At 41.0% G+C, this 11,076-nt stretch overlaps 1 protein-coding gene across 2 annotated transcripts; it reads left to right on the forward strand.

The window, feature by feature from the left end:
- The first annotated feature begins 848 nt into the window (after window positions 1-848).
- desma (desmin a) lies at window positions 849-9,298 on the forward strand. 2 transcript variants are annotated; one of them, XM_042494177.2, is made up of 11 exons: window positions 849-1,529; window positions 3,624-3,684; window positions 3,912-4,007; window positions 5,893-6,054; window positions 6,141-6,266; window positions 6,397-6,507; window positions 6,850-6,959; window positions 7,059-7,111; window positions 7,726-7,817; window positions 8,086-8,124; window positions 8,577-9,298. In XM_042494177.2, the coding sequence occupies exons 1-11, from the start codon at window positions 952-954 to the stop codon at window positions 8,616-8,618; spliced, it is 1,470 nt and encodes a 489-aa protein (XP_042350111.1). In that variant the 5' UTR covers window positions 849-951; the 3' UTR covers window positions 8,619-9,298. The 2 variants fall into 2 exon arrangements, with proteins under 2 accessions (XP_042350111.1, XP_042350112.1); XM_042494178.2 differs by lacking the exon at window positions 8,086-8,124.
- The last annotated feature ends 1,778 nt before the right edge of the window (window positions 9,299-11,076 follow it).

Raw genomic sequence — 11,076 nt, forward strand, 5'->3', positions numbered from 1 at the left:
ACCAACTGAAACTGCTCCCATGTGTTAAGCATTTAAGAGAACTGCAGGGGCCAACGTCAAAACACATATGGCTCTATCTTGAGCCACTGTTTGGTTTGTCTGTTCTGAACTATAGAAACAACATGATGAACTACGTGGAAGAGGACCTGCTCCATATGTAGACATAAATAGCTTGATCTAAGGTAGAAAAACACAAGAATTCTTAGTTTTACTTAATCATATTCAAAACGAAAACTATTATTTTCCATTTCAGCCAATATGCCCATCTAAATCCTACACACTGGAGCTTTAAAAGGGAGTCATTTCTACAAAATGTTACTGATTGTTATTATTGTTATTGATTTTAAATTGAATTTGTCAAGTCAGCAAAAATGTTTTTAGTGAACTTTTTATGCCAAAGACTTGAAAGGTGAAGAAATTGGCCAAAAAGTCATATCACTAAAATTGATTGTTACACTTTAGTTGCACTTTATCTAAAGCAGCCTTATGAAGTGTTATTGTTTTTCAAAGTACCCTAGTCTCTACAAAAAGGCATCATTAATACTCATTTGCAATTTTAAGATGACTGGATGAAAGTGACTTGGGGAAGGAATGGACATACTGATTGGCACTAATATTAACCCATCTTTGAGAACAGGTCCATGCCAAACTTTCTATAGGTTGGGGCCTGGTTTTCAAATCCTGGCAAAATGTTGAATTAAAGTAAAATTGGGTTGAGGTTCAGTGGAGGGGGAGAGTAGGTGGGTGTCCAGACAGGGTGAATGGAGACAGAGGGAGGACAGCGAGGAGGGGTTGGGGTCGGAGTGGGTGTGGTAAATCTACAAATAGCTGCGCTCAGTGTCTGGCATTTCTTCACTTCGTTTCTCTCACAGTTGCCCAGTGGGACAGTTGGTTCTCAGCGCCTTGAGCCACTCCAGCAAAACCACAAGACAACCAAACAGTCAACCAGCCATGAGCAAGTCCTACTCTTCTTCGGCCCAGTCGGCCTCCTCGTACCGTCGCACCTTCGGCTCTGGTGTTGGCTCAACCCCACTGTCCTCCCTCTTCTCCTCTGGTGGAGGTGGCCGCAGTTCCTCAAGCCACATGTCTTCCCGGGTCTACGAGGTCAAGAGTGCCAATATTCCCTCCTATTCCAGCTACCGGGTATCTTCTGGTGCTGGGGGAGCAGGTTTCGGCTCCTCTTCAGCCATGCGCACCTTTTCCGGAGAGAAACTCGACTTCAACCTGGCTGATGCCATGAACCAGGACTTCCTCAACACAAGGACCAATGAGAAGGCCGAGCTTCAGCACCTCAACGACCGCTTCGCCAGCTACATTGAGAAGGTACGTTTCCTGGAGCAGCAGAATGCGGCGCTGACAGTGGAGATTGAGAAGCTGAGGGGCCGCGAGGGGCCCGGGCGCGTGGCTGAGATGTACGAGGAGGAAATGAGGGAGCTGAGGAGGCAAATCGAAGCACTCTCCAACCAGCGCGCCCGTGTGGAGGTGGAGAGAGACAACCTGGCTGATGACCTGCAGAAACTGAAGCTCAGGTAGGTTAGAGGAGGGTTGAATGAGAGAATGGATTTATGTGGATGCACTGTTAAAGGGTATGGATGAATGATGATTAGTGGGTGAAACGAAGAACACATGATGCTGATGTGGCTTATTTTAACAAGAAGTTCCCAGAAAACTAAGTGAGTAAGATGTTACAGAGAAATAAAAAATAACTGAATAGTTTAGAATCTAAACTCTTTATCACATTGCATGTCTATTATTGGGTGGTACAGGTGTCTGCATCAGGGGCTGCCGAATATTTCCCAATATTAGAGGAAAGTCCTTGAACAGAACTAAAACCAAACTAAGAATATGTAAATACCGTCCATTTTTTTCATGTCAGTTACTAATGAGCCTTATTTTTTTTTCTTGTGACCCCTTGGTGGGTCTCGACCCCCCTGCTCTGCAACTGCTAGTTTTCATCTAAAAAAAAAGGGTGACACATTGCTGGATGTTTATAGGAAGAAACAATAGTGAGAAATGGAAAGCATTAGATTGGGGAAAGTGTTAATTGTCCAAATTAAAATGATGGAAGAAGTAAAAGCCCAGCAACTCGCTCATTTCCAGAGGGTTTGTCTTGTCTTTTGGACAAAAGGGAAACAACAAAGTAACAAAGGAGAGTCTTGAGAATTGTTACACTTCAATGAGTGATACGGTCCACCAGCTTTTTACAAAGATGTTTTTTTAATTTGTTCTCAGGAGACATAGAAGAGGAAAGAGAAAGAGAGAGAGAGAGGGACAGAGAGAGAGAGAGAGAGAGAGAGAGACTTAGAGGCCCACAGGAATAGGGCTGAGGCAGACTGACAGAGATAAAGTTACAGCCAGACAGAAAAAAAGCAGACAAAAACTGCCAGATGAACACACACAGCCTCATAATGAGTTTAAAACAAAGATGTTAAAAATCCAAAAGACGGTCCTCCAGATACACATCGCTTGTGTGTGTGTGTGTGTGTGTGTGTGTGTGTGTGTGTGTGTGAACATGTGCAGCTGTGTGACAGAGAGGGTGCTGTGATGTGGGTGTATCTGAGTGGTCTATTTGTAGGTACTGGGTCAGCTCTTAGTATTTCTGTCACTGCAACAGTGAGCAACATCACATAAATATAAGTTTAATTAACACACACACACACACACACACACACGTGCGCATGCACCCCCCACACACACACACACACACATACACACACACAAACATTCCCCTTTCACTGTCTTTCCATCCGCCACTTTTAAATTGTTGCCTGTAGCAGTGAGTGAAGCTTGTAGAAGCACCTGCTGCTCTAGCTGAGATCGAAATACTTACAGAGACCTCCTGCCTGCCAGCAGCTACAATGCATGCGAACACACATACACAGTATACACACACACACTCACACACACACAAACGCATAGAATGTCTCACGAATTTAAGGATAACATCAGCAACTAAATTATATAGCATAAAGACACATTTATCTTACAAAAGTACTTTTCCGGCCAGGCACTTTGCTGTACCTGCAAAAAGCAGAGAGGGGAAAATAAGTATTTGGTACATACACACCTAGACACACACACACACACACACACACACACACACACACACACACACACACAGACACAACAGCAGCAAAAACGAGATACTGCATCGAACTGACATCAGGCAAACCTCTGACTTTTGACACTGTTGCAGTTTGTATAATGCATACATTACATGAATGCATTTCCTCTGCATTTTCCAGCTGTTCAGGGTGCAAAGTGAAATGCTAATTCTGGAAACAGCACCAGCCAAGGACAGACCCCTGTACCTCTCTCACTGTAACTCCTGACTCTTGACAGTGTGACAGCAGCTGCAACATAGCTTTAGGACTCTAGAGCATGTGTGTGTATGTGTGTGTGTGTGTGTGTATAAAAATAAAAGTTAGAGTATGATGTGTCATTGTCTAGTCAGGTCTATTCTTGTGAGACAAAAGGAACAGAGAGCAGAAGGGCTTCAAGAATGAGAGGTGGCAACTAGTTTATCTGTCTCATAATTGGTCCCTGGGGAAGAAGCAGTGCTCTCCAACACTTTTGTTGTGTTTGTATTCACTTATGTTCACAACTTTCTTTGCTCTCTGCAGACTGCAGGAGGAGATCCACCAGAAGGAAGAGGCTGAGAACAACCTCTCTGCCTTCAGAGCTGTACGTCTTCTATTTCCATAAAATCACACCTTTATATCTTAATATATCTCATTTCATCCTCAAAGCCTGAAGTCAAAAGTGAAACACTCCATGCTAGCACAACTTTCTCTCTTAACTCTCTCATCAACCACCTTTTTTTCCTCTTGGTATCTTGTTCTCTCTGCACCTTATTTGACCTTTTCTGATAGTTTCAGTCATAATTGTTCTGTTTCTGTGTTTGTATCCAGGATGTTGACAATGCCACTCTTGCCAGGCTGGACCTAGAGAGACGCATTGAGAGTTTGCAAGAGGAGATTGCCTTCCTCAAGAAGATCCATGAAGAGGTGTGTTGATATGTCTATAAATTCTGTGCGTGCAACAAGGCCGCCACACCTGCAGTATGTCTATATACTATGTATGTCAGTAGGGTGCTGTGTATCATATGACAACTGTGTGAAATTATACTGTAACATTAGATATCTTTGAGCCTCGGTAGGCATGTTACTCTTCAAAGAGATCAAATATTTCACAGTTAAACACACCCACACACCCTCTCCGTGTTAAAGAATGTCACAATTTGCACATATATGTAGGTCTTACGCAAAGCAAATGCAATAAGTTCAATAGACACATTTGTGCATATTGACTCACAGACATCAAAGAGCATACTGGGCTGCACTTACAGTCGAGACTGTTGGACAGTTGAGGTCTCGTCCTGTCATTTTGTCATCTCTGCCTCAACTTTGACCTCTCAGAAATGCTGACCAGCTGATTGGTGGAGGGGAGCATGTCAGCTGTTATGCGTGTGTGTGTGTCTGTGTGTGACAGGGTAAGAGAATGTGTGCATGTGAACAGATGCAAAGCTTTTTATATCTTTTGGTTCGACTTGAAGACAGCTGAGAGGAGCCAAAGCTTACTAGTTTCACTATGTTAAAACAGTCTTGTGCTATTATTGATTTCTAATCATTTAATAATCCACCACTGGACAAATATATATATATATATATATATATATATATATATATATATATATATATATATATATATATATATATATATATATATATATGTTGATGTCACTGAACCTCCCCTTCCCTCGATTTTATTGAATTGTTTATACTTGAACTCTTTACTTTCATGAGCTCCAATGCCAGGTTTGTAAAAGTAAGGGACTGTCAAGGTGTGAGTTTGGATGAGGACCCAAATGCAGAACAGAAATGGTCAGACAGGTGTGCAAATGAAAAGCAAGCATGTCCAAAAAACAACAAATAAAATACAAATCAAAACTAAACTGAAACAAACCAGGAAAACACTTAAGAACTTGGTCGAAAACAGGAGCTGGACCACATAGAAGAAAACAGGACAGGATCACAGCAGGGCTAATAGATGAACTGACAAAAAGGAACACAGGTATAAATACACAGAGGGCACTAATCAAGACAACGACACACAGCTGAGGTAGGTGGACACAAGTAACAGCAGAGAAACACGGGGAACACAAGGGTGGAGCAAATGAGACTAAAGCAGAACAGCTGTGCAGGAGAGACAAAGGACAAACCAGACTGATATAAGACAAGTGAAACAAATCAGGAAAATACAAAGACAGGAAGTAAAACCAGACATGACACACACAAGGAGAGATACTACAAAAGTAAAATGGGAAGCAGAACATGAGAAACCAACCAACAAACAAAAAGAAAACAAGGAAAACACAATGAGAAAACCTCAAAACAATGTCCACACTGTAACACAAAACCTAAGATAATGACAGGGACTATACTATATTTATCAGAGTAGGGGGTTGGCTGGAATATGACATCGTTTTTTAATTATTTTAATTTTTATCATGACCCTTCCCTGGGCTACAAATATTTTTCACTTTCTGGCCATGATAAATGATAATAATTAAAGAAAACACACCTTCTAGTCTCACTTGTGGGTCTGGGGGTTCTGAGGGTATTTAAAATAAATACAAATTACGCCAATTTAAGGTTATTAAGGTTATAAAATATATATATATATATATATATATATATATATATATATATATATATATATATTTCACCAACCCTTTGACATTAGTTATTAATGCAGCCAAGGCTTAAAGGGGAACTGTGCTCTCTGTTTCTTTATCCTTTTCACCCCCAAAACATTTCTTCTTTGTCGGCTAACCTTTCTCTCACACAGGTGTGCATTTTTTATTTTATTTTTCCTCCTGTCACCTTGTAGGAGATCCGTGAGCTGCAGAGCCAGATGCAGGATACTCAGGTCCAGATCCAGATGGACATGTCTAAACCTGACCTGACTGCTGCTCTGAGGGACATCCGCATTCAGTACGAGGGCATCGCTGCCAAGAACATCGCTGAGGCTGAAGACTGGTACAAGTCTAAGGTAAAACACACACACACAAGCACGCACACACACAGAGTGTCCTTCAGGCTGTTACACTGCTAAAACATTATCCCCTCTCTCCACAGGTGTCTGATCTGAACCAGGCTGTGAACAAGAACAATGATGCTCTGCGTCAGGCCAAGCAGGAGACCATGGAGTACAGGCACCAGATCCAGTCCTACACCTGTGAGATCGACTCACTCAAGGGCACCGTGAGTATTTGCTGCAGCCCCTCTGTTCAGTTCATCTTTTTAGTTTTGTAATATGCATATACTCCCTGTCATGACTTTATGTTAGGCAACTCTGTCCTACTTCTGACATCATGTCCCTGTTCCCCTGTAGAATGAGTCTCTGCTGCGCCAGATGAGAGACATGGAGGACCGCATGGGCCGTGAGGCTTCTGGTTACCAGGATACTATTACACGGCTGGAGGAAGACATTGCTAAGATGAAGGTAGTGATTTTACATTGACTCTTTAGTCCCTGAATCCACTAGATTTTGGAAACTATCATCAAACTGGGGCAAAATTCAGGGTATTTACTCTGGTGATAATCATTGACTAGGGCTCATAGATTTAGTCACTTCATCACTGATTCTGAAAATGAATTAGCACTTTAGATGCCACTCAAACCTCCAATGGGAACACTGCCTGTCTGTAATTTTACAGCCATCACAAATACATAACAGCTTTTCTTCAGTCTTTGCTTCCTTTATTGCAGTTTCCTCAGTTGTTTTTGTGTTTGGTGTGAAGTTTATCAGAGCAGAAAATAAAACCTTTTGTTTATTGTTTGAAAGGATGATATGGCTCGTCACCTGAGGGAGTACCAGGACCTGCTCAATGTGAAGATGGCTCTTGATATTGAAATCGCCACCTACCGCAAGCTGCTGGAGGGAGAGGAGAGCAGGTGTGTGTGTGTGTGTGTGTGTTTGTTGTCTCAACATAATAACTTGACTTTTTTTCATTGAGGCACGTGATTTTCATTTTGTGTTTGTCCTTTTTGCAGGATCACCACCGCTGGGCCTGTCCAGTCTGCCTATTCCTCCATTGGATTCAGAGGTAGGAGAAACAACACACCCATAAAATCTATTTTACATTTCAGATGAGTCAATGAGGGAATAAAGAAAGACTAATTATAGTTTGTGACTGTCTATGGTAGATGCTAATTTTAGGACATTACATGTTATGTACCTGCGGTGACACATTCTGACCACTGTGTGGCGGTGTATGACATGTCAAAAACCTTCATTGCTCTTTGATGCAACGGTGCAATCATCACACCACACATCAATAATCGCACAACTTAGCCCATTCGCTTGATGTATTAACAGTCTAAATGTGCAATTAATCTTTGCCAACACCTCCCCTTGCACCTCTTTGCAGCCACTTCAATGAAAATAGTGAGCTGTAATTAAAGATGATGTATTAGGTGCAGCCTCGATTCATTAGCACCATTGATTCTGAATATGAGTTTGAATAATTACACTTTAAAGCAGCAGTCATACTAGCTCCGCAGATTGTTTCATGGCTGTCCCCTTCATGTGAAGGGCATGTCATCATGTTGTTCAAAGCAAATTAATCACAGGGATACTAAACTAATGTGTTCAGACTGAATGCACTTACTGTGTGAGTTTATTAAACAGTGTAAGAGCTGTATGAATGTGTTGTTGCAGAGACCAGTCCGGAGTCCCAGCATCAGCGCGCCTCAGAGGTTCACTCCAAGAAGACTGTCCTTATCAAGACCATCGAGACCCGCGATGGAGAGGTTTGAGCACACACACAAAGAAAGATACTTAAAAAAAAAACCCAACTTATATACATCACCATGAAACTTCCGTAGCTGATTACTTACATAAAAAGTTGTTTTTTTCTGTATATAAACGGTTTTCTAAAATTTTGTTTAAATATGCGGATGAGGCATTATCTCATTAAAAATGCTCTGCCTTGCATACAAACCATGTGTGTCTCTCCTTAAGAGATAACACTAGTGAATGTCCAACTGAGTCATTTTTATTTGTTATATTCTTGTCCAGATGAAGTTTTCTATGAGCCAGGGTGCTAGTGCCCAGTCTGTAAGTCTGGTTCCAATATGCCACCTACATTTAATCATCTGTTCACAACGAGCTGAAGCAAACTACCAGATTTCAGAACAGTCTCAACAGTCTCAAAAAGAGGGATTGGATGTGGCTCTGACAGCATTGCTCCTACAGAGAGTATAAAGCAATCTATGGATTGACATCATAGCTGCAAAAACATTTCCAGTATCTCATTAATCCCTGAAATGTTGTAGTTTGCGTCAACCCTGTGTAGCCACTTAAAAGAGAACCTCAACACTGCACACTGGCTTCACTGTCAGTGGCCCCTGCCACCCGCCCCCCGCCCCCACTCCTGCACAGCACTTCACTCCAAACAATACCTGCTTCTCATGTATTATCTGCAACACTCTGCAGTCCTTCACAGAGATAGTGACTATGTCTTTCCTTCCTCCATAACAGTTTACATTACCTTCTTTTCTCCTCCTCAGGTCGTCAGCGAGTCCACACAGCATCAGCAGGACATCATGTAAACCAGAAGATGAAACATTACAAACATATATATAACAAATTCATAAAAGATAGCACAAATATGGACATTTTCCTGCCACGATTTATAAGCTGAGCATATTTTAAGTGACAGACCGCTGGCATTTTCAGCTGACTTTAAAGGCAAATAAGTGAATGCAACCAGTGTACATTGTTAGACCATGTACTGTACATCATAAAAAGGATGCAGTATTTTAAATAAAGGTCATTCCAGTAATTGTGCTTTATTCCTTCAGTGAAAAAACACCTATATTCATAATATTGCATTTGCCCACAAAAATAATTAATTGATAAGAAATAAACAACAAGGCTATGTGTAGCTGTATTGGCCCAGTATCCACAGGGAAGTTTGCAAGGTGTAAGACAAATCGATTGACCTGGAACACCACGGTCAACATTGTAACGGTACAGTCTTTCTGTGCAAATGTACAAACACATGGCTTGATTAAGAAGGACTTTTATTTGTGTAACAGATTAAGGAAAGCAAGATGTGAGAAAGTGAGGTGTTGTGTCAGAAACACAAGCATCTAATGAAAAAGGAACTCAGTCATGTTTGAAGGTTTGAGCTCAACAGCATGTGCTGGTTGTTTTATTGTATGGGTGACCATGTTTTGCTGCTTTACTGTGGCCAAAAACTCAAATAAAGACATTGGTTATCAGCGTTTGCTGCCCCAGAGTCAGCCAGTTTCTTAAAATTTTGTAGTAAATGTCATAGCATGTGTGTTGTGTAAGATGGTCTTTTTAAAACTTTGCTCATTAGCATTCCTCAGATAGCGCCCATGCCTTTGCATCGGTTCCTTTATGAACTGTTTCCACCCACTGCATTCATTATTTGATGTGGGCTGTGTTAGCTTTCCAAAATGATACCAGCTTTCTCAGCCAAGCATAACCGTCTTCTGTTAACATTTAATTCACTTTTATAGAGAAAATAGGAGTTACCGCCCTGTTGAAATTATCAGTAACAGGACTGATCTCGGCTCAGGGAAAAGCGAACAATGGCTTGTTAATGAGCCGGCCTCAGTCGTGCTTTGTTTCCAGCGGAAAGCAGATTAGCACAGCATCAAGAATAATATAGTGTGTGCGGTTTGTGTCTGAAGTCACTGGACTGAAAATGTCAGCGGAGATTCAAAGAAAAAATTGGTGGAGGAGGAGAGAAAAAAGGAAGATACAGTGAAGGCAGACAGTGAATGAGCATGCAAGATAGAGAGCGAGGCCAGAAGGGTGGTACAGAGAGAAAACAAGAAAGAGAGAGCACAAATGTAATGAAAAGCTTATTCAGAGACACGGGGCAAAAAGAAACAAGGAAGATTTAGAGAGAGATAATTAGGCAGAACAAAGAAAGAAGCACAGAGAAAAAGACAGTTAGAGGCAGTCATTTCACTGTGTTTTCAGTAATTGGTGGAGCAATGTTGATCGGAACTTTCTGTCTCTGTCATGGTTTCTTCGCAACTGCTGCCTATGGCAACAGCTTCCCAATCATTATAAGTCAATAAAAAAGGGCAGCATGTTCTCATTCATTTCCCTCAGATGAAGTCAGCTAACCTCAGTGACCTCTCCTCTACCAGTATATGTCGAGACATTCAAGTGTAAGAAAAAAAATCTTCTTAAAGCTTTTCGTTCTCCCTCCGATTAGATTTTTCTATGACAGATTAATTGTTCAAAAAGTCATACCATTATTAACATACTGTGCTCCATAACTGCTGCACTGTGGTTTGTTATGAAGCTGCAATTTAGTGCATTCGTGAAGCGTTAGTGGAATGGAGACATCACATGGTTGGACTTTACCAGATGCTCAGTTTTTCCATATGTTATGTAACCCCTTCATTGTTCTTTATCATGGCTGAGACCTGCAGAGCAGTAACAAGTATTGCATTATGTAATATGGAAAATATATATTCAAAATATATTTGGAAGTTTGGAAAAAAATCTGACAATGATATATATGCCAGGAGTATATATCTAATCTTTTAAAGGAGCAGTATGTAGGATTTTGTGGCCAGAGCTGAATGATGGTCTGATGAGGTTTCCTCCTCTCCCAAACAATTGGTCCAGCTGATCTAAATCAGAAAAACACAGAATAAGCAGTGTAATGCTATATATCTGTATTTTTAAAATGGCATTCAGCTTGGCAGGGAGTGACTCTTAACTATGGTAACCAATTTTAAAATGCAACTGGGCCTATCTAGAGCCCGTTTTTGGGTTCATGGTGAATATTATGGTGCAACATGGCCGACTCCATGGACAAAGATCTGCTCCCTATGTACATATAAACAGCTCAGCCTAAGATAACAAAAATATGACAGTTCCCCTCATCAGAAGATTTTACAAAAAGAAAATGTATCTATTATTTTATATTATATTGAATTTCTGTCAATAAATCCCCTTAAATCTTACACACTGGACCTTAAAAGAAGCGCATAACAGAAATAAACAATCTTGGTA

The sequence above is a fragment of the Plectropomus leopardus genome, chromosome 10 (assembly GCF_026936395.1).
Source record: "Plectropomus leopardus strain MGB_pleo_1.0 chromosome 10, ASM2693639v1, whole genome shotgun sequence".
Taxonomy (NCBI): domain Eukaryota; kingdom Metazoa; phylum Chordata; class Actinopteri; order Perciformes; family Serranidae; genus Plectropomus; species Plectropomus leopardus.

Coding starts and splice junctions, on each gene's coding strand:
- desma (XM_042494177.2), top strand. CDS start 952: ATGAGCAAGTCCTACTCTTCTTCGGCCCAGTCGGCCTCCTCGTACCGT. Junction 3,685..3,911: donor ACCTCTCTGCCTTCAGAGCT/GTACGTCTTCTA, acceptor GTTTGTATCCAG/GATGTTGACAATGCCACTCT. Junction 4,008..5,892: donor TCAAGAAGATCCATGAAGAG/GTGTGTTGATAT, acceptor GTCACCTTGTAG/GAGATCCGTGAGCTGCAGAG.